The sequence below is a fragment of the Monopterus albus genome, unplaced genomic scaffold, assembly GCF_001952655.1.
Source record: "Monopterus albus unplaced genomic scaffold, M_albus_1.0 scaffold10.1, whole genome shotgun sequence".
Taxonomy (NCBI): Eukaryota; Metazoa; Chordata; class Actinopteri; order Synbranchiformes; family Synbranchidae; genus Monopterus; species Monopterus albus.
Window position 1 is genome coordinate 1,760,755 of NW_018127890.1, and position 24,003 is coordinate 1,784,757.

General features: G+C 40.2%; 2 protein-coding genes across 5 annotated transcripts in view; both read left to right on the top strand.

Annotated features, from left to right (window-relative positions):
- Positions 1-9,168, top strand: part of slc7a9 (solute carrier family 7 member 9) — a 10,111-nt gene extending 943 nt beyond the window's left edge. Inside the window, exons 2-13 of one of the 2 annotated variants that reach the window (XM_020589805.1) lie at positions 217-345; positions 1,965-2,112; positions 3,422-3,664; positions 4,799-4,924; positions 5,031-5,130; positions 6,451-6,495; positions 6,681-6,804; positions 7,069-7,172; positions 7,309-7,405; positions 7,615-7,764; positions 8,198-8,372; positions 8,567-9,168. In XM_020589805.1, coding sequence (XP_020445461.1) covers positions 232-345; positions 1,965-2,112; positions 3,422-3,664; positions 4,799-4,924; positions 5,031-5,130; positions 6,451-6,495; positions 6,681-6,804; positions 7,069-7,172; positions 7,309-7,405; positions 7,615-7,764; positions 8,198-8,372; positions 8,567-8,628 — 1,488 coding nt within the window. In that variant the 5' untranslated portion in view covers positions 217-231 and the 3' untranslated portion in view covers positions 8,629-9,168. Of the gene's footprint in view, positions 1-216; positions 346-1,964; positions 2,113-3,421; positions 3,665-4,798; positions 4,925-5,030; positions 5,131-6,450; positions 6,496-6,680; positions 6,805-7,068; positions 7,173-7,308; positions 7,406-7,614; positions 7,765-8,197; positions 8,373-8,566 lie in introns of those variants that run through there. The other variant, XM_020589807.1, reaches the window with a different exon arrangement.
- A 12,356-nt stretch (positions 9,169-21,524) lies between these two features.
- Positions 21,525-24,003, top strand: part of LOC109954554 (AN1-type zinc finger protein 3-like) — a 26,159-nt gene continuing 23,680 nt past the window's right edge. For 2 of the 3 annotated variants that reach the window (XM_020589958.1, XM_020589960.1), the window contains exon 1: positions 21,525-21,901. In XM_020589958.1, the coding sequence (XP_020445614.1) occupies positions 21,819-21,901 (83 nt within the window). In that variant the 5' untranslated portion in view covers positions 21,525-21,818. Of the gene's footprint in view, positions 21,902-21,938; positions 22,136-24,003 lie in introns of those variants that run through there. The other variant, XM_020589959.1, reaches the window with a different exon arrangement.

Here is a 24,003-nt window from a genome sequence, read left to right on the forward strand (position 1 = left end):
TCAGTTGTTTTTCTTTTACTGGTGTAAGCCTCATTGATTAGCAAGATGAAAGGAAGCCATCCTGCTGGTAAACCTTATCATACTGTGCACAGTATGTAATAAACTTAAATAAAGATGACGACATCATGAGATAAGATAACTATGCAACATAAATCAATCGTGTAAACATTAATGTAATGGGTGTAACCTTTGCACATCTCTTTGTGTTTTCTCAAGCACTAGTAAGCTGAAATGGCTGAAGACAGCATTAGGAGGAAGAAGGAGTCAAAGAATGGTTCCACCAGCTGCAGAATGGACTCTCAGACTGAAGACAAGCCTTCGAAGGCCACTGTGCTCCAAAGAGATGTGTGTGTGTGTGTGTGTGTGTGTGTATCTATCTGTTTGTATGTGTGCAGATGTGTTCCTGAGAACAAGTCCCGTTGGATGTTGACACTATAGGAACCTTCCAAGTGTACCTGTTAACAGTAATGGGGGCTGGTACTGAGTACTAGGCAGTACTACTTCAATCATCTCTACATATTAACTCAGCACTGTCGCCTCACAGCAAGGGGGTTCCAGGTTCGAGCCCGGGCCGACCCGAGGCCTTTCTGTGTGGAGTCTGCATGTTCTCCCTGTGCCTGTGTGGGTTCCCTCTGGGTACTCCAGCTTCCTCCCACAGTCCAAAGACATGCAGCATAGGTTGATTGGTGACTCTAAATTACCCATAGGAATGAATGTGTGTACGCGTGGTTGTTTGTCTACATGTCAGCCCTGTGATAGACTGGTGACCTGTCCAGGGTGGACCTCGCCTCTTGCCCAGTGACAGTTGGCATTGGCTCCAGCTGCCCTGTCACCCTCTTTAGGAATAAGCGGTATAGAAAATGGGTGGATGGATGATGCATTCAGTGGTGTTGTCCAGGCCCACTAAGCTTTAGGTGAAGTGCAAGGGCTTCAGTGGATAAAAGGACTGTATTTATATAGCGCATTTTCACAGTGTGTTGCACTGGCTAAAGCGCTTTACAGGGAGATTCACACATTGATGACGACAAGGCTGCCACACAACGGCGCTAGTCAAGCCACCAGGAGCAATTTGGGGTTCAGTGTCTTGCTCAGGGACACTTAAACATGCGGGGAGACCGGGAGTCGAACCACCAACTTGCTGGGCAGAAGATGACTTGCCCTACCTCGTGAGCCACAGCCACCCCTGGTTACTATGACAATTTTTAAAACAATTAATAATTAGCACTACCTAATCACTCTGCTGAAGAATTACTTAACTATCTGGTTGGCTGAAATGGAAGTAAAGGAGTCCACCTTGATATAAACCAAGACACGTCCACGAGTGGGACATGAAATTGGATTCCTCCTAAGCATCTATTCCAGGTCAAATAGAGCGAAGATCCCATGTTAGTAGTCATGTTTTTGTGTGTTCAGACACCATAAGGCTGTGAGACAACATCTATGTTCTCTGCAAGGCCATATTTATGCACAGTGATGTTTGAGCTAAATGCAAACATCATCATGCTCGCATTGTGCTGTTTAGCAAGTATAATGTTTATGATGTTCACTTTTCAGTATGCTAACATTTGCTAACATGAAAACAAACAAACAAACAAACAACAACAAAACAACTGCTAAGGCACACGAGGTCAAATGTCAACCTGATGGTGACGGAGAAAAAGTCAATGCATCTTCAAAAACTCCCCTTATGAGCAAATTCCAGTACACACAGTTCACAGTAAGACGAGCCACAGTCTCCATGACTGGCCAGTTTGACGTCAAGTGCTTCAGTGAGCCTTATGATTTACAGTATTACTAAAGACAGTTTAACATAATTCAGCAATTATTCAGTAAATTCTTTAACAATATTTTGCCATAAGTCACAGAATGTTTCACTTCAATTTCACTGAAACAAACATTTAAGAAAGTTTCATATGTGCACTGAGATAAGATATTTAGCTGTTGTTCTCTATGTGTTTGCTCAGGTTGGTCTGCTGAGTGGCATCTGTCTGATTGTTGGGACTATGATTGGCTCAGGCATCTTCATCTCTCCAAAGGCTGTTCTGCTCTACTCTGGAGCTGTGGGACCCTGCCTGCTTGTCTGGACTGCCTGTGGTGTGCTGGCCACTCTGGGTGAGAACAATACACCACTGCAGGAACATGAGTGCTTAGCATTTCCCAATGGCATGGAGCGCTACCACTGCTTGGCCTTTAGTAGGTCCAAACTGTCTGAGAGCTGCTAAGTACCTGAAGAATCACACAAGCCCATTGTGATGAATCGTTTTAGTTTAATTCAAGCTAGCATGGAGAAAAATGCTGCAGCACCTGTTATCTTTTGACAGATGTCTCCAAACTGTGTGCACACAGAAATAAAGAGCCAGAAAACAGATACAGTTTAATGTATAGTACATAACTGGACAACACTGAATTTGAGATGAAACTACTTGATTCTAAAATACAAACATGTTTGTAATAAATAAATCTTGATCACAGCTCTAATTCTAACATACTTTCATGTATATTATATGCCACTTGCCCTAAGTCTAGTCTTTCAGCCTAAACTAGCTGAAAGTGTCCACCTGACAAAACAGCTAGTGCTGCTTGCAGTGCACTTTTTCCGGTGCTCAGTCTTGTAAACATACTGTAAATATTCTTGTAAGGCTCAAATTGCAGAGCCACAAATGAAAGTTACTGTGAAGAAACTGACTCCATAAAGTGTCAACAAGACACTGTTGCTGTAAATCCAGTAACTGCTAAACTACTGAGTTGGTGTGTTTTGAGATTTAACAAAAATACATGTATTTGTCCTGCTGTTGTGAGAGTTTTTTTTTTTATGGAAAACTGTTCCCACATAACAAGGTGGCACTTTATTTTGAAGGTGGTAAATATAAATGTAATATAAATGTTTATTGGCAACATAAAGGGTTGGTTTACAAGTCTGGCAAAGGTTAACATACTAACAGGTTAAACTAATGTAGTTAAACATTATGAGCTCTATACTGTTATATAAACCTTTATATCAAGCAAACTTGATGATGTTTCCCCTTAGCTTTCAGGTCACTGTGCCACTTTGCCACGAATACTTACTTACTGCCTCCCCTACAAGATAAAATCTGACATCATCCTTCAACAATAAATGGACATTTCTACAAAACAGATTCATGTACAGTGTTTTGTTTCTGAAATCTACTAAACAAATGTATTTCAGTTTTCTAGTAAGGCTAAGCACAACATTTGTTATAGATTATTATATTTTATATAAATTATTTTCATTATTAATAACCTGCAGTCTTATACTCTACTGTCTATCATTGGGGTTTTAGTACTATGCTTGGGGATAATGTGATTAACATGGATTTAAGATGGATGAAAATGCCTTCTATTCACTTGTTTTGCATCTGTCCTCCTCTCTGTGCTTCTCTTTATGTGTGTGTCTGCACAGGAGCACTGTGCTATACTGAGCTTGGCACCATGATCACAAAATCTGGGGGAGAGTATTCTTATTTAATGGAGGCATTTGGGCCCATTGTAGCCTACCTTTACTCCTGGACCACTGTCATGGTGTTGAAGCCCTCCTCCTTCGCCATCATCACACTGAGCTTTGCAGAATATGCCGCCACACCTTTCTATCCTGGCTGCACTCCTCCTTTTTTTGTTACCAAGTGTCTGGCGGCAGCAGCTATATGTAAGTTTTAATTCATTTATTGTGATAAGCAGTAAATTACAAAACTGTAGCAACTGATAACATGTTATTGATCACATATCATAAAAAGTGAACACCGGGCGCTGAAGTCTTTCCTTTTTATCTGCGCATGTGAGGAGTGTTCGTTTTATATTGAAAAGAGAAGACTAATAAGAGGATATATATTTCTCAATGTGAAATTTATTATGCATTAACGTATCAAAATTAGCATGTATACATGGATCTTCACTGTTTAGGATAAAACAGAAAAGACTGACCTCAACTTAGTGGTTAACAATATTTGTATGAAAAGGTACTACTATCTAATTGGTCCAAAACTGTTGGGGAGAAGCCGACTCTCCCGTTATTGGTCCTTCAGTCCGTCTGTCCTCTCTGCTCCAATCATCGTGGACAACGCCCTAGAAAGGAGGAAGAATACCTGTTCTACTTTAATTCCTACATACACACTCACTTCTTCCTTTGTTTTCACTTAATTAAAACTGTTCTGCCTGCGTGTGTGTGTGTGTGTGCATAACTGTTCTCCCTTTGAAGCTAAAAATTAGTGGACAAGACTTATGATGTTGCATTAGTGTTTCAGTGACTCACACAGCAAATATTTGACCAGTGGTTAAGTGAACACATAGAGTGATATTCATAACTATATAAGCATATCTGTGACATATAAGTATGTAAACTTATGTGTGTTATAAAATAAAACCATTCTTAAGTGCATAAAATAAAAATCACCCTAACACGCACTGCTTTGATTTGTTGTGCCGTGCGCACAACAAATCCAAGCAATTAATCAAAGAAATAAAATGCTATTTTCTGATTGTTTCATGGCAGTTTCATTCTAGAGCACAAATAAACATGGCTGCACTTCTACACAACCCTGCAGGAAGGAGTTTATGTGAATGCAGTCAAAGCACAGGCTTCATCCTCCCTAGTATAGCTAAGCCCCACACTCGGTCAGACAGACAGACACACATCAGGTCAAGCTAGCATGGGAATGTTGCTTTTAGTTGTAATGGCATTATGGGGAAACTGAGCTGCCCTGGCAGAGGTTAGCACTCTCTGAGTGCTGTTTAATTCTAGTATGAATGAAATGAGGGAATTTGAAATTTTTTTTCTTCTCAGTTTCAATCGTCACCATCAACTGTCTGAGCGTCAAACTGGCGAACTACGTGCAGAACATTTTCACTGCGGCCAAACTTTTCATCATTGTCATCATAGTGGGAGCTGGCATTGTTCTGTTGGCGCAAGGTCTTGTATAATAAGTGAGATAAAAATGTGCTTTTAAAATGTTTGTTTGTTGATGAAACATCTAATTATAACAAATCATTTATTTATGTATTGTGTTTGTGTCCAGGAAAGACTGATAATTTGTCAAATGCATTTGATGGCCCATCAACGTCCTTTGGAGCAATTGGACTTGCGTTCTATAATGGACTTTGGGCTTATGACGGATGGTAACAGTTCATTTTATTTTACCCTTCAACAGGATGTATAGGATTGACCACAGTCCTCTCAAAACTGATGTGTTGTAGTGGACTTTCCCAACCAGTAAGATGAGCCTTTTCTTAGTGTGCTGACTCCATGTGAGGAACTCCATGACCTTTCTCAGCTGTTTTGCAGATGATACGCAACAGTGCAACAACACATCAGCCTCACTTTCAGCTGCTCTCTAACCTCTTGCCCTTTCTCCAGATGTATCTTGTTGTTATGTCCTGAATAGATCATGTTCCACATAGTGCAGTTAGATGAACAGTTACAGTTACACAAGAGAGCAACATTTTCTCAGACCACATCCTTTTAGATTTCATAATCACTCAACTGTTCCCTCAGGTGCTGTGCATATTAGATGTGTGTACAGGTGCTTTTGGTACCAGGATCTGAACCAAAATTTTCACAAGCAGTCTTGCTGTTTTGTTATACTCATATGACCATGAGTCTCTGTCTCCCTATGTCTACTGAAAGGCTGCACTGGTTGAATGTTTTTTAAAATCTTTACTGAGTCTGCACATTAAATGTCTGTGTTGGTTTAAAGAGGTGCTTGTGCATGACAGAGCAGCAGCAGGTTAAGTCTGCCACCTTCATCTTGCTTATGAGCATGCTGGCATTAGAGTCTCTTCTGAATGGTTATAAATGGGTTATTTTCCATTGTCTGAGTCTGCATTGTAACACTATGGGTTCAACATCAGTTCCTGTGTCTCCTGTGCTGTGACCCACTGGGAGGTTTCTCTTGGCCTCTCTCCATCTCCCACCTGGTGCAGGAGTGTGTGGCAGAGCACCGTTACCTGACTGAAGTTCCTTTATTTGTACTGTCTAAAGTCAATCTGGAGCTGTATTCTCCTTTCCAGTCAAATCTTCTGAGGAGATCTGGCCCCATATGACTGATACACTTTCACTTTTAAGTGATATTAGAATCGCAGCAGGAGTGAAGGTGTCAGGCTAATACCCTTTGTACCAACAGAGCCAGTTAGAGGGCAACAGTTGAGTGAAATAGCATGCCACTGACAATGAACATACTAAGGGGTGGTGTTACCGCGATTCCTTACATAGAGTCAGCTCTGCATGTAAAACGAGGATTGTCTGGGTGGCCGATCAAGTGCATTAAAGTTTAACTGTGCTGCAGAGAGCAGTCAACCCTGAAGAGTCCTTTAGTGGACAAATATTGAAAAATACAGCAATTGTTTTAGTTTTTTTCCATCACAGTTATGTTTGGCTTTGAATGACAGTAAGGTGCCTCCAGAGTGGACACGTTCCTTATTTTCTCATTGTTTTCTTAGGAATCAGCTGAATTTCATCACAGAGGAGCTGAAAGACCCATTTAGGTAAGACAAAATTCACTTAGTTGGTCCTTGTATAATGGTCAGCACACAAAGTCAGAGCACCAGGTCTCACTGCAGGCTGTGCACTCCTAAAATGCATTTGATAATGATAGTGATAATGATATACAACATGTTTCGCTCTTAGGTTGATTTTTTTTTAAATTTATTTATTTGTTTGTTCCTCTCAGGAACTTGCCATTGGCCATCATTATTGGCATCCCTTTGGTTTCTGTGTGCTATGTGTTGGTCAACATTGCTTACTTCACAGTTATGACCAGCACTGAACTGCTGTTGTCTCCAGCTGTTGCCGTGGTAAGAAGCACAGACAACTGCCATGGTTTTAGAGAAGTTGAGAGTCACAGAGTTTTAATTACTTTACAAAATTACTTCGTAATGACTTCTCAGTTAAATGAAATATTAGTAGGTATTAATGAGACCCAAGTTAACAGTGACTGTTTCACATATAGTATATGTATTTTATTTACTCTTTATTCCAGAGAACTTTTGATTAAACAGCTCAGTATTCCTTTACTCTGCCCACTGTTTTTTCTGAAGGATTTGTTTGTGCCTCCTTAGACTTTTGGAGACAGAGTCCTTTATCCTGTGTCTTGGATCATTCCTCTCTTTGTTGTCTTCTCCACGCTTGGTACTGCCAATGGAAGTTGCTTCACTGCTGGCAGGTAAAAGAGATAACACATTATACATGAAATGCAGAAATAAAAACATTTTTCTCTTTGTAAAGCTGTAATGTGCATATCTGTGTGCATGAGAAAGAAAGTTTAAATAGCATATAACACTAACATCCTCTTCCCTCAGACTGGCCTACGTGTCTGGTAGAGAGGGTCACATGGTGAAAATCTTATCCTTTATTAGTCTGAAGCGTTACACCCCATCCCCTGCACTCATGTTCAATGTGAGTCAACATACACACTTTCCAATTTGGTTTTGTCATCTGAAATATTTAATGTTACATTTTTTGCATGATGATTCATTGTGTTGAGGAAGGTTTTTAAAGGAAGCTCACATAAATTCATATAAATCAGAAATAGCCACTGTGTTGTTTCCTATTAAGTAAACAAGGTGTTTTCTTCTGGTGAATTTTTGATTTGTTTGATGTTTTAGGGTTTTTTGGCTATTTTCTACAGTATCCCAGCCGACATAAACACCCTCATTAATTACTTCAGCTTTGCTCAGTGGGCGTTTTATGGTCTGGCAGCGCTGGCTCTCATTGTCATGCGTTTCACAAGGAAGGAGCTCCACAGACCAGTGAAGGTGAGACCTTCTGACCGAGGCACAACTTTTAGTTTTTTTTATTGGAGGCCACTTCTCTTTAATGTATTTTTTATCAGTATAGAATCAGAATATTCATTTTCATATTCATTTCATTTTAGAATAGTCATTTTGTGACTTTCAAAGTGATAAATATAGATAGCACTGGCATTGCTGGCTGGACAGATGTGACCTGCTCAATAACTATTGCAGCAAATGCTACAGTTTTCAGGTTTACCCATGCTTTATAGAGATGAACATGGAGAAGGATGCATTTTAACTGAATGTTGTATTTGGGTCTGCACAAGCTCATGCCATATCTGTTTGCAGTTATAGAAATTTTGTACGTGCCCATTGCAACCTACAGTCTACAGTATTTGCTCAAGATAATAAGCTAGGTTTTTACAGTCCTGTTTAATTATGTGATTACTCAAAGGTGCCAATTGTCATACCAGGCCTAATGGTCGTGATATCCTGCTACTTAGTCCTGGCTCCCATCATTGATAAGCCAGAGCTGGAGTACCTCTACTGTGCTATCTTCATCTTCAGTGGACTTCTCCTCTACTACCCGTTTGTTCACCTCAAGGTCAAGTGGGCACGCAGAATCATGAGTATGTGTTGCTCAAAATCCAAGTTACTGAAATATTGTTGCTAGTTTGTAACCATCAGTAGTGAATACAATTGAAAATAACATGCTCAAAAGATAGAAAACAAATAATGGAATTACAGTGTTATGTTGCCTTGACCCTGTGTTGAATCAACTTGAATGGTGTTAGTGTGACCTTTGACTTCTGCTCCCCCGCAGGGCCCATCACCATCTATCTTCAGCTGCTGATGGAAGTAGTTCCTCCTGAGAAAACTGAATGAGGAGGGACAGTACTTACAGCCAGGTCAGCGTCTGCTGCCTGTCATCAAGCATGTCATGCCTGGTTTTGGAAAGAATGAACTGGAAATTTTGAATCTGGGGTCAAAAACTGGAGCTCGCTTGTATTGAATAACTGCATGACAGAAGTCAAAGTGAATGTACTGTGTACCAGGGTAGGATAAAATTGTTTGTGTTCAAGGGCTCAAAAAAGGATTTGTGTGTCTAGACTGTGTCTCACAAGCATATCTCCCATCTACATATATATTTTGTATACACTTAGATATTTAAAATAAGTATGTAGTCAATCATGTAGTCAGTGTGCAATGATTTTATTGGGCCCATGATCACTAATGTAAAGCTGCTAGAATATTTAGATATAGATTTAGATGCATACATCTCCACTTGAGCAAAGGAAAATGGTAAACAATGATGTTTATACATTATTTACTAATGCTCTCACTTGTGTCTTTTATGCTGGAATATGCTGGAAGCTGCATTGTGTTGTTTATTGCAGTGGATGTGGGAAATAAACAATTTATGATTCCGGCAAATATCTCTACTCTCTCTTGTTCAGTTTATCTTTTGAGAAAATTCCATGTCTCTCATGGGGTGTAGCTCATAATAATACTGTCAAGTGTGGATGTGTGAGGTAGAAACACACACACAACAGTAATGGCACTGTTTGCAATTTCCTGGTTTTCTGCATAAATTGTACATGAAATGTGATCTGATCTTCACCAAAGTCACAAACATCAACAAACAATATTTCTAAGCTGATAAAACACAAACAGTCCAGATCTTTCATGTCTTTATTGAACACACACAGGATTCACTTGCGCTGATTAACATCTTTGTTCATTAGTCAATCATAAAAAAACATTGAACAGTCGTGGTATCCATGGCAGGACGCCACAGAGGAACCCACTGGTCTCCAAAAACAACACTGTAGCAGCCTCAAGCTTGTGACCCTCCACAACACTACTGGTAAACTGCCTTATGGACAGATGAAACAAAGGTAGAACTGTTTGGGAAGAACACACAGCGCTACGTATGCTGTAAAAAGAGAACCGTGTAGCAATAGGAAAACATCATCCCAACAGTGAAGTACGGTGGAGGAGCATCATGATGTGGGGCTGCTTTGCTGCATCTGGACATGGACCGCTTGCCACTATGGAGGGAAAATGAATTCCCCAGTTCATCCAGGTGTCCTACAGGATAAGGTCAAGGTTGCTGTCGGCAAGCTGATCTCAGAACAAGCTGGGTGTTGCAGCAGGACAACGACCCTAAACATCACAGTAAATCTACTACAGAATGACTTCAGAATCCGCCTTTTGGAGCGGCCCGGTCAGAGCCCAGACCTCCACCCAACATGCTGTGGAATGACCTCAAGACATTCACACCAGACGTCCAAAGAATATGGCTGAGCTGAAGCGGCTCTGTCAGGAAGAACGGTCCAGAACTCCTCCTGAACGTTGTGTAGGTCTGATCCTCTGCTACAGGAAGTGCTGGCTGGAGGTTGTAGCTACAACTATTGTAAATCACCTTTAAACACAGCTACACAAATTAAAAGTTGGATACAACCAACAGCATTAGTCTGACCAGACATTGTACATTTTCAAATTCACATGAGGAAACATGCACAGCAGAAATGAAGACAGCCTCTGTCTGAATTTTTGGCTCATCAGTCTCAGATGCTGCAAAATGATGTAATGTAGACTCAAAAGGCAAATTTAGGAAGAGGAACAAAAGCACCTACAAAACAGGACAGGCTATTTTCTTTCAGTCCAATACTCTTTTGACCATATAAATTTAAGGCCTGTTCACACAACTATTTGAGTTGAGTTGATTATAAAAGTTACATAACAGAACTGAAGCATTTCTTTTACAGCACTACAGATATGACGGATTCAGCTGCATCCAGTGCACGTCATTGTGAGAGGAAAACCATGTTGCAATGTTTTGATTTGACTTCAGCAGAAGGACCAGCAACTTTTACAACTCTAGGTTTAAAAGTGAAGCTACACGTCTGATGTACAAGGTGTCCCATTATTAGTGTCACCATATTCGTAGCTGGGCAGAAGCACTGTGGGATGCTTGATACTATGACACACAGTAGGTCTCATGAACTTTGTGGGTTATTTGTGATGCTTGAGCCAAAAATTTGATGTGCATGTGGATAAGGCTGCATGACTAAGTTTGATGCATAGTAATTATTATTAAGAATAGAGTGAGTGACTTGATTATCCCAAAGAGCTTCCACTAGATGTCAGTATATCATTGTTATGTGGACTTGCAAGGGTCTGTACAGCCATTTAAACAATTTATTGTGAGTAATATTTATATATTATGCATATTTAATATGTTCAATAAGTCTGCATATTATTACATAATTATTATTATGATTATTACCAGTGGTATTTACTGTAATAGTAGTCAAAGTGTAAGGATGGGGAGCAACAATCTTTATTGTCGTTGTCATTATAACTGATAAAGACTAGTATGTCGTGAGGACACTACCTGAGAAAGCACAATGTGGAATCCAAGTAAAGGAATGCGTCGCTGGACCAGTTTGGATTGTAAGTAAAAGCACACACACACTTTTGGTCAATGTTGCCCCCTAATGGCACTTACTCCACACAGAGTCAAACCAGGCTTCATCCCTTGTGTAAAAGTGAACGCTTTCTTCAGTGGGTGCCCGTAAATTTGCATTGGCTGTGCTGAACAAGAAGACATTTGCAGAAACCTGCATACAGGCCAGGTTAAGCTGGAAATGCAGCATGCCAGTTGTGTAGCCTGCTGTGTTTTGCTCCGTGTGTGATGTTTCTGTTAAAGAAATCTGATGTCCTGCAGAATCAGCTCAGCGGATCCCACATGAAGACTGAATTAATGTTGTCAAACTGCAGGACAACTTCTCTATTGATCAGTGTAAAGATTAGTGATTCAGTGCACAAAGTCATACCATAACGTAAATGCCCTGGTTTAATCTATCATATATCTTCTTAAAGTTTTAGGTTTTTGAAATGTTTTACTGATGAGCAGTTACTTTCGGTTTCATCACTCTTTAATGGGCGTTAGGTCCCAGGATGAAAGAAACAACATTTGTCATTTGGGTCCTGCACAGAAAAGGAAAACAGAGCTCTGTCTTTATGTGGTGTTGGTGCTTTGGAGATGATGCAAGACAGCTCTCCATACAGTGTCAGTGGAATTTAGGGATTTGATAGTACTGCAGTATGAGTCAAGAGACTTATATATAGTTGTGAAATCTAATGACTCATGTTCAGTGATGTATTCCCAAACTCTTATAGATCTCAGGAAAATCTGAATTATGTGTGTATTTTTGCCAGTGAATCAATGTGCTCGACAATATGAGGCATCAAATCAAATCAAATCAAATTTTATTTGTATAGCGCCAAATCACAAAAAAAGTCATCTCAGGACACTTTACAAAGTAAGGTCTAGACCTTACTGTTATCAATATTATTACATAGGGAAAACCCAACAAATCCCCCTTGAGCAAGCACTTGGCGACAGTGGGGAGGAAAAACTCCCGTTAACGGAAGAAACCTCCGACAGACCCCGGCTCTTGGTGGGTGGCCTTCTGCCTCGACTGGTTGGGGTGAGTGGATAGAGGAGAGACAAAAGAAGAAAAGCAACAAGACACAACAATCAAACAGAGGCTTTTTAGGGAATTATTGGGACATCCTGATAGTAAAGAGTTACAGTAGTCCAGCCTGGAAGTAACAAATGCATGGACCAGTTTTTCAGCATCACTTTGAGACAGGATGCTCCTGATTTTTGCAATATTGCGTAGGTGAAAGAAGGCAGATCTAGAGACTTGGATTTTGTGTGATTTAAAGGACATATTCTGATCAAAGATGACTCACAGGTTCCTCACAGTAGTACTGGAGGCAAGAGCTATGTCATCTAAAGTAACTATATGATTAGACAGCAGATTTCTAAGGTTTTCAGGCCCAAGCACAATAACTTCAGTTTTGTCAGAGTTTAGAAGTAAGAAGGTGCAGGTCATGCAGGCCTTTATGTCTTTAAGACATGCTTGAAGTTTGACCAGCTGATCTGATTCATTTGGCTTCATAGATAAATATAACTGAGTATCATCTGCATAGCAATGGAAATTTATGTTGTGCTTCCTGATAATATTGCCTAAAGGGAGCATGTATAAAGTGAAGAGAATTGGACCTAACACAGAGCCCTGTGGAACGCTGTGACTAACTTCAGTTTGTGTGGAACATTCGTCATTAACATGAACAAATTGAAATCTTTCTGATAAATAAGATTTGAACCAACTTAGCGCAGTTCCTTTAATCCCAATAACATGTTCAAGTCTCTGCAGTAAGATGCTGTGATCAATGGTGTCAAAAGCAGCATCATTTGCCCCGGTGCTGATAAAGTGGGGGGCTGATGAAGCAGTATTTTTCTCAGTTTGATATCATGAATAGAAGGTTGATAAGGTGCCAACAAATTCTGATTTACTGCTTTGACATTTGTCAATTGTAAAACAGAAAAAATACACAAATCTTTATGACACTTGTTTTCTGTTATTTAGTGGTGGAAAACATACGCAGAACTTTTACTTAAGAAAAAGTGCCATAATACTACAACAATGTAAAAATACTCAATAAAAAGTAAAGTCTTGCTTTCAAAATCCTCCTTAAATTAATGCATACAAATTAACAAAATACATGTAAAGTAAAAGTACTCTGCACCCAATCTTTAAGGATAAGTCCGGCCACTCTACAAAAGAAATTCATTTCGGTTCCTTGTATATGCGATCTTATTCTTCTGGTCACTACTCACAGCTCTTGACCATAGGTCAGGGTTGGAGCATAGACTGACTGGTAAATTGAGAGCTTTGCCTTTTGGTTCAGCTCCTTCTTCACCACAACGGCCTGGTACAACATCTGCATTACTGCTTATGCTGCCCCTACCTGCCTGTCAGTCTCATGCTCTAGTTTACCCTGACTTATGAACAAGACCCCAAGATACTTACTCCTTCACTTGTGGCAGGATCTCATTCCCATTCCAGAGGGAGCACCAACAGCCCCAGTGCCCCATATTTCCGAAGTACCCCCAACAAGATCCCTGGTTGTAGGCCTTCTCTAAGTCCACAACACACTTGCAGACTGGATGGGAAGACTCCCAGGATCCCTCCAGTAACCTTGCAAGTGTAAAGAGTTGATTCATTGTTCTACAACCTGGGCAGAATCTGCATTGCTCCTCCTGAATCCGAGGATTGAGAGTTTGTCAGGGTGCAGTTCTTGTTCACAAATTCAGTTCAATACATTATATTTATATTATGAAAGAACTACAGTAGGAAGATGTATAGATTTTAGCAAAGTGCAGAGCCATACAACAAGGCAAACAACAGCATATAGGTTTGTGGTTTGAACTTGGCCGATATCTCAGTGAGCACTACTCCCCCTGAGCTCTTTGCTTCTCTTGGACAGGCCAATGACCAGCATATTCAGGTAGAGTAAATGGAAACCACAGCACTCTCTGGAAGGTCCTATCAAAGTGGGAAAACATTCAGCATCCACACAGGAAGTACTGGAACTGAGAATCAAACCCAAACCTTTCTGGTAGTAAAATGACCTCATGTTATACACACAGTACCTAATGCTAACCTGCATTACAACTCACTCTTAACATACATACACACTTTTCACAGAAACCTTTCAGGCTGCACATCTTCATCTAAAATGCTCCTAAGAGGAGAGAAAAAGGCCATGCAGAATGGCTACCATATAATCAAATGCAGTTTCTTCTGTCTGTTAATTGACAGATATGGCTTGTCTTAATCAAACTTTGCATTAGTGCAGTGGTAGATTGATTGAACATTAATATGCTAAATGGTACGATGAAAGTGAATGTGCACTCGAACATACACACATTCAGTATACATGCATGTAGCCTGCCGGCACAGACACACACACACATACAGTACACTCAGATATCATCTCATTAATGGATAGACAGCTCTGATGAGAACTCATCTGCATATCATTATCATCACATTACTGCGCTTTTCCAATCAGTTTCTGAATTAGCATTTGGATTAGAATCTCACAATCATTCAGCGACCTTTCCAAAAACTGCACTGTAACGTATCACTGATGAACATATGCTACAAATGAAGGCTTCACTTGTTCTGATTGTTTCTGGATTAACAGAGTTTATGCCTCAAAACTTCAGGCAGTGAAAAGTATTCGGTTGCAGGTTTCAATTTGAAACAGTTTGGGTTTGTAGGTTTGTCAGTTTTGGGTTCAACTGACATTGATTACATTTAACTTGACCTTTTGCTTCTCTGTCTATTTTGTGATATTATATTAGACTCTGTGGTTAGAATTACCTGTAATTCCACAGTAAAGAGGCTCTAGAAAATGCACTCAGCTCACTGTAATTGTAGAGTCCAATTACATGAGGAGAAAAAGAACCAAGAAGTGGAGGTTTTTTGTCAACATAACCTGTGTTTCTCCATTGGAGGGCACACTTGAATAAGCAGTAGCAATGAAGTGAGACAGTCATTTCATATACTGTACACTGAGACACAGTGGAGGAACTACATCCACTTTTCCCAAACAAATTTCCCAGATTTGTGACACACCCCCACCTGGCACTGTTCCCAAATGTGTCCTGGCATTTCCTTTAGTTTGAAGAACATCATTAAAAAGTTCTTCATTTGAATTGATATGTTTCAGAAGTCTTATTAATACATTTGTTTGACAGCCTGTGTTGCCATTATGAATGTCTTTTTGTCTTTCTGTTGTTCAGCCACGTTGTAGTCCTAATGCTGATTTAGTTTACTGGTTATCTTCTGACAAATAATGACACATTTAATGTTGAATGTACAGTAGCATAACACTAGCACAGGCTGCAAAGAGCAGCAGTAAATCAACTCAGTATTGTCTGCCGTCACTTGATGACTTAGATGTATTTCAGATACAAGATGTCACAACTCTTTTTGCAGCTGAAAAACCAAAATAAAACAAAATTTTTGTTATAGGTGTAAAGGCTTTTGGAGAAACTGGTCACAAAATTACATTTTTAAAAAGTTATCCTGAGCCAACAGGCCAGAAACCTCAGTGTCATCTTTGACTCAGACCTGAATTTAAAGGCTTGTGTGGGCTTTGTCACCAAATCTGCTTTTATCATCTCAAAAATATTGCTGAAGTGCCTCCATTCTTCTCTCAGTGACACCGAGAGACTGATGGATGCTTTTATATCCAGCAGACGGGACTAATGTAATGCTTGGTTTACCCAAAAAAAGTTTCACTTCCAGGTGTGGATGAGCTGAGGCGGTGGATACCACTGCTGATAACTGTTAATGGCACGAGTTGACCTCTGTCTTCTCTTCCAGTTTAAGGAGGTTTTACAATAAAAATGATTTCTGCAATGACTCCTACTACGGTTAGCAGAGAGGATTACAACAGAAATGTGAAAATAAGGAATAAACTGCCATTCGTTCTCTTTCTGTAAGCACGCTGTCTGTCTTCATGCTCCATCCATCTTCTTCACTGTCGTCCTCTCGTTAACCTCTCACTCACATCATCTCTCTGTTTGCGCTCTCTCACACATACTCCTCCTCTCTCTCCTGCAGGATTTGGTCTGTATTCTCTTTGATCTTCTTCCTCCTGCCCTCTCCTCGCCCCATTAGGGCTCTTCTATAACTTTACCAGAGCAAGAAATCAGTGGTTGATGCCAGAGGTGGAAAGTAACTGAGTACATTTTCTCAAGTGCTGTACTAAAGTACAGTTTTGAGCTATCAGTAATTTACTTGAGTGTTTTAATTTTCTCTTGCTTCATACTTTGACTTCACCACATTTTAGATGGAAATTATGTTGCCTTTTACTCAACTACATGTAATCAATGACTTCCTTTACTACTTTTCAAAATCAGACAAATAAAACAAAACACAATAGAATCATAAGACTTTATTGGTCCCCAGTGGGAAATTCACAAGCTACTCAGCAGCATGTAAAGTACTTCACATTATAAATATATGAAGTAGTTAAGATTAGCTCCACCTTTACCAGCTGTGACATTAAATGTGATATACACAACAATAATTTATAATGCACATTTGCATGTGTGTACATTTATACATACTTCCTAATTATGTCTGTTCTTACTGTGTATCCGTGACTGTGTTTGTGTGTGAAAATGTCAAGAATCGGGAGTTGAATTCAGCATATAAAAAGCACTGCTTGCTAATTGTGTTGCTGTGCATGCTCCCCCTCCTGCGCCCGCTGTAGTTTCTGGCTGTTTAGCAGCCCTTTGATCAGCAGATAGTGAGATGATGGTAGACTGGTTATGCTGGCTTCCCCACCTGATGCGGGTGGCTTCACTACACATTCTGCACACAGTGGGAGGCCGGACTGTTAGTGTGTGTGCCTGTGTGTGAGAGAGCAAGAGAGTGAAAGAGAGACAGAAAACAGAAGAACAGGCATATATTGTAGGCAGATTTGGGAAAGAATGACATTATTTGTGGTGTAAGAAAAGAGAAAGACGGTACAAGAACAAGAGAGAACAATTAGGTGGAGGCTTTTTGCCTTCGATGAAGGAGTGCAAACAGCTTTTACTGGCTGCCTGGCAGGGTCCTCTGATGTTTATCCTGCCGGTGTGTACTTCTAAACATCGCCTAGAGCCACCGCTGCTTCACAGCCAAGTTATGATCTCTCAGCTCCTAGTCAAAGATGGTTTTCTTCATCTGTCAGTGCAGAATACACCATACTGATAAAAAAGCATTTGCACTATTTCACTGAGTTTAGTCAGCACACTACAAATGCAATACATTTCACTGCACTTCCAAGTGTTTCGCAAAAATGCAGCAAGTAGAATGACATGTGAGACTGAGGCAGACTGCATCAGCTGATGTTTTTTCAACTAGCAAATTTTGTAACTGCCAGTAAGTAGCCCTAAAATATGGCCATCGTAAATATCACTGTTATATATCCTGAAGAAATACCAATCCAAAGTCAAAAAAGCCTGATGATTCAAATCAATAATGCTGTTTTCGCTGTAATCTGACTAAATTAGTTTTCTAATATACCCCCTGAAAGCAAATCTAAAAGCTGTGACATGTCACTTGTCCTTCAGTCAATAACAGCCACCCTGGGGATGGCATTAAAGATAAGAAAGACTCTAATTTATGGACAAACGTGTTCACATAGATTTCCCATACAATCCATTTAGAGCATGTTGTAGAGAGCTTGCCTCTCATGCTAACAGCCATGAATCAAATCTCTACTGACAGATGCAGTAATGCAATCTGGGTAATCAACATATACTGTACAGGTTGTGATTTGCTACTATAAATGAAGATATTGAATTTATTATGAGGAGGCTGTAATATTGTAGGAAGGAAAACTATCAACTTGGCTACTCATTAGATCATACTGGCTTACCCCAAGCATAAATACAGTAAAGTGCGCTGCGCCACCACTCCACCTTTTTTACCTGTAACTTAAGAAGAATTACGTGATGTCTCACTGATTATCAGAACTTTTACTTCTTTGATGTGAGCCATGGGAAAATGAATCTGGCAGTTGCCCTGGTGCCTGAAACTCTCTTTAAAGCACAGGCCTTCAGGGAGCAATTGCTGTATCAAGGAAAATTTTCTTTGCATTTCTACATGGCTGTGGTGCAAAAATATTCCAAAGAAAATCCCTCAGTGAACAGGAGAGGGGTCAAGAAACTGTCAATATAAACTGTCATGTTGGAATGGAATGAAGTCTTCTACATACATATCAAAGATAACTCACATGACAAGGAATACAATGCTCACTCAACATGTGATTAAACTGTTCCTGGTATCTTCAGTGAGCTGAATTTACTAACCCGTGTTTGATCCAGTGTCTAATTAATTCCTTAAGTTCTTGTATTTATTGGGGGGTGGCATGTAAGGAGAGGGGCTCTGTCTTTGAAGTGGTGTTCTGCAAATCCCTAGAGAACAACCAAGCCTGAGGCTGGACTCTGGCTGAGGGGAAAGATGCAGCAATTTTTCCACTGCTGGGCCAAAACTGGGGCTTGTCATGGCCATGTTTGCTACACTGAATCACCATTGTTATCTGTTTATTTGAAACAAAAGATCCCATCAGAAATATAATGTCTTCAGTGGGTGATATATCAGCAGAGAAAACACTAAAAGTTTGCTTTGATTGAGATGGAGTGGCAAATAACTAAGCCTTTGCTAGCATTGTTTGGCACTGCACTGGAAAATGGGCTCTAAGCAACAGTGAGAAACGAGATTCTGCAGTTCTCTGTGGGATACCCCTCCCTGTGCCTAACTACCTAATGAACTATCAGCTATCTATCTTCGTTGCACCCAGGGCCCACTTGTCCTTCCCTGGAGAGAGAAGCTGCTCCTTGGCAGGCCTTGCCGAGGGGAATTCCAACTTCCTGCCTCTGAAATGTTACATTTTTCTGAAAGTCATTTAAGGTGCAACACAGAATTCAGTGATGATATTTCTGTTGTTGTAGACAACACCATCACTATTTGTGAACATGAAACAACTCTGTTCTCAAGCTAGAAAACAGAAAGCTGTAATAATCTGTGGTGCCAGCAAAACTCTTGGGGTTCTACATAAAATGCAGACTGATTTTGTGAAGTAAATGTTTGCTCAAGATTAATCTCACAAATAAGCCTACTACTTGGTCTTGAATTAAATTTGCAGTAGCCCAAAACTGTTGACTGCTGACTCATTTCAGCTGGCTTGTTTGGTTAATACTTATACTGTTTATATGTACAATTCAAAATCAAGAAGATTATATATATTTAATGACATAATGTATGTAAAATACCATGCAATTTTGAAGCCATCCCTAGAGATACACAAAAAGTGCCCTCCACTGTGCACATTGATGGTTGCGTTCAGTGGTGGATGAACTTGCATGCTAAAAGCAAGAACAGACCCAGGTCACATTTTCATTTTAAACATGAAGTAAACTGTAATAAATGCCTGGGAGGTGAACAGGAACATACTAAAAGACTGTAAGGAGTTCAAATAATAAAAAACTGAGTAGTGTCATCTTTGTACTGTTACAAAAATAACAAGCTAACAAGCATGCAGATTAACACACCTCCAATATTGAGAATGTTAACATGCATGATAACAATTACCCCTAGGTAATATTGGCTCTATTCAGGTCCCTGGAACTAGCACATGCTCCTAACTTAAATGCAGCCAAAATTAATAATATTTGATACACCTTTGCCTAATGAGTCAAAATGAAAAGACCTACTGCATGCTGCATGTAGCTTAATATTTTAGCTTTAATCTCAAAGTGCAACTGAGACTGAGAAGAATTTTTAGGATACTTTAACAGGATACTTTTAGAAGTATCCTGTTATGAAATTGAAATTCTGACCTGGTGATGGTGCTGGATGAAATTTATGGACCTGTACATACTGAGATTCATCCTGGACCTTTAGATCAATGGATGATTAGCCACATTCATCTAATAGTTGTCAAGTTATTTCCCTCTGGGGTGAAGTGTCAGACAAACAGAGTGGAGGTCATCCTGAACAAATGACTCGGTCATCCTAAAGCCAAAAAGAATAAAAACTGGTTAAGCAGTCTTTTAAGGATTGGGTAATGGTTCCAATCAATTAATTTTAAAAACAGCATTTATAAAGGGATTCTGTCAGATATGACTTGAATGTGATGAGTGTTTGGACCTTTCTTGCTGCAGACTTTCTGCCTTTGAGTAGGAGTACAGGTATAATGATCATAGGTGTGTTTTTCCTATCACATGTCACAATGTGCAATATGTGGACTAAGTCACAGTAGGCCCCCTTTCACAGCAGACATTTTGGCTGTAAGAAAAGCACAGATGTTACTACATTAACAATCAATCTGTCATATATTTAAGCCTAAGTAAGCGGTGACAGTGAGCCAACATGCACATTTATCTTGACCCCGAAAAACCTAACTGGAATTCAGCCATCATTATTTCATTAGCTGATTTTTCTACTGTGACAAATGATCTACAACGCTGTAAAACAAAGGCTCATTTTCAGTCCAGGGTGGCATATCTGTAGGACTAAAATGTTAGTCCAGTTCAATAAAGGCAGGTTAGTGTGAAAGTGCATGAAATTCAGAGAAAACTGAATCAGAATCAGAATCAGCTTTATTGGCCAGGTGTGACGGACACACGAGGAATTTGACTCTGGTACATAGGCTCTCAATGTGCAAACAGTAAACCAGCATAAGGCTGTGTAATATAACAAAATAGCAGTATTAACATCAACAAACAGTGCAAACAATGCAGAAAAAGCAGTATAAACAGACAGTAAACAATGCAGACAACAAAGGAATGTTCATTGAAATGAGATAAATAGGGATAAAAACAGAATACGAGACCTGTAGGAGTCTGTATAATCTGTATGAGGTATATTTACAGGTATTACACTGAGGGTTATTGTCTCATACTGTCGTTGGTTCAGTGTTCATCAGGGTGACAGCCTGGGGGAAGAAACTGTCCCTGTGCCTGGTTGTCTTGGTGCACAGTGACCGGTAACGCCATCCAGATGGGAGGAGTTCAAACAGATTGTGTCCAGGGTGTGAGGGGTCTGCAGTGATCCTCTCCACCCTCCTTTTGACCCCTTCCTACTTAGAACATGGTCAGTAACAGCTTTGACAATACATTAATCAGTGTTATGAGCTTTCTGACTGTAGGATAACAGTTCAGTGTGGCTCATACCATGTCATCTCAAGTACTCCTCTAAATCAGACCTTTCAGATGAACTATTTACTGAGTTCAATTAGGATCTTAGCATGTTCAACGTTTAAAATTATTACAACAGATTTTTTTTCGTCACTTTCTATGCAGCACAAACACACCAGTATATACTTTAGTTTGTGTACCTCCCCCGTGAAGGAGTGGTTTCTCCCCCTCTCCAGCTGATCGGAGCAGGATTCCCCGGTCACTCCGTCTGTCGTTGGCTTTGACGGCTCCAATGTGTCAACGTCGATTTAAACTGTTTTAATTTTACGGAATCAGCGGCCGCTCGTGTCGGCAAGTCGTTCCTCGTCTAGTGGAACCCTGAAAGATAATCTGGCCAGGATACTGACTTTGTATCTGTCAAAGCCAGGGGATCTAAACGCGAATACGAGGCCCTCATTCTATCCCCGGATTCACCTGCTACGCTGAGAGCCTGACACGGAAGACCGACATGGGGGACACGGGGAGCGAGGGCAGAAAGCCTCCGAGTAATGTCAACGTTATACCCCCGCGCTGCCCCTGTGGGTTCTGGGGGTAAGACGAAATACCTCTCAAATGTCTTGCTTTCAAATGCTTTCTTTCTTTGCCGACAGCTAGCGGAGTCGCTACCCATTAGCATTAGCAAGTCAGGCAGGGATAAGCTGCTGTTCTTGTTAGTGCCCCCCCTCCCCATTGTTTTGTAGCGTTAGCTGCTAGCTAACATCAGCTGGCCTACGCTTCTCTCCGAGACGAGGAGAGCAGGATAGGGATGTGGAATAAGCCCTGCAGGTAATGTGACAGCGCTAATAAACTAGCTAGTTAAACTACTGAGTTCATACATTAACTGACTGGTTAGAGACCACACTGAACGGATATCAGACCATATTCTTGACTTGGGTGGAAAATTGATGTTTTCGCAGTTCAAATTCTGCAAAGCAGGCTATGTGTTAATATACTCAGTGCTGACATAAGTCCTCAGATTGTTTACTAAAGTAAAAGTAGTACTACCACAGTGTAAAAATACTCTGTTATAAAGAAATGTCATGCATTCAAAATGTTACTTAAAGGTAGGGTCGGTGATTCTTTTCAGAAGCATTTTTATTACATATCTTGAAATCCTCTTTTCATCCTGATGGCAATGAATATATTAAATACAATGACAACATTAAAAAATGTCATTTGTGACAGCAGCAGGGTTGAAAAAAAGCCTGACCAATAATTTTACTCGTCCCAAGCAAAACCATTGAACGCTGCAAGAAGTAAACCTACTAACTACTTGCGCGCACTCTGTCCATGCTAGTGGTGGGCGGATCGATCTATAGTAGCGATACCAACCTTGGTATCGGTATCGATCGATACTTGTGTGATGGGATCAATACTTGCATATCAGATTCTCTTTTCTACACTGAGTACATAACCCCTGTTACACCATAGTGGCTGTGCATACACCGCTCCTCTAGTGATGGCCGTCTGACACCGATGTTCATCACTTCAATTGCACATCACTATGCTCCTCTCACTTTGCCCTTCCCCCTCTCCTGCTGTGAGTTGTTGTGTAGTTATGTTATATTGTTTCTGAACAAAAAATCAAAAAATTTTAATATAAAACATTTCAACTTAGTTAATAAAAAGTATTTTTTATTTGCCTAAAATCTTTGTCCTGTGTTTTAATAACACATAATCACAATCAACTAATTGAAATTCAGAAATCACAAAATCATTCAAAGATCATGAAAATTTCAATTTTCATTCAAATTTGCATATTGCATTCACTTAATAAATTATGAAGCATTGCTCTGCCCATACTCAAAAGCTGCTTTTCTAAGTAAAAAAGTGTTGGTATTGGTATCACCAATACTGGCCCTGTATTTACTTGGTATCAGATCAGTACCAAATTTTGAGGTATCGCACACCACTAGTCCATGCACTCAACACCCCAAAGTCTCCCACAAGGCCTTGCGGTTGCAGGCAGACGTGTTACCGCTATGTTTTGATGGCTAAAGCTAGCAAGCTATGGCAGAGAAGGTACCCACAGCAGCTTTTGTTTGCAAATGGAGACTGTGGTTAGAGGCCAGGGGCCCGTTTCAAGAAGGAGGTTTTGTTGAAACTCTGAGTTTGTTAACCCCGAAATGAGGAAAACTCTGAGTTTTCGGTTCCAGAAACGGAGGTAACTTAAACCCGTGAAAGCGGGGTAAGTTAAACCCGTTTCAAAAAGAGGGGTAATCTAAACTCAGAGTCAGTTACTATGGCAACTTACTCTGTGACCCTAACCTGGTTGGGAGCAGGTTTTGTTTGGGAAACCCAGAGTTTCCTCTGGTCTCCGCCCCTTTTTAAAGTGAAAGGTGTTTAAATAGGCCTACCTCATTTAATCTTTTCAGTACATTCATAGATTGCACACGTTTCCGTCACGCAGAGACCAAAATGGCATGTCCATTTATAGAGGATCTTGTAGATGAGGAGGCTGTATTAATTCGCAGGGAATTGAATTTACGTCGGGAGAGGACTTTGAGGCCACGAGTTGATTTTTTTGTCATATCCCCATGTATTTTTATTTGAGCGGTACCGTTTTTCTAGAGAGTCCATAACATATATCAATAATCTTATCCACCCATACATCAGACACATCACCCATCGTGGCCGTGCTCTTACATCCGAGC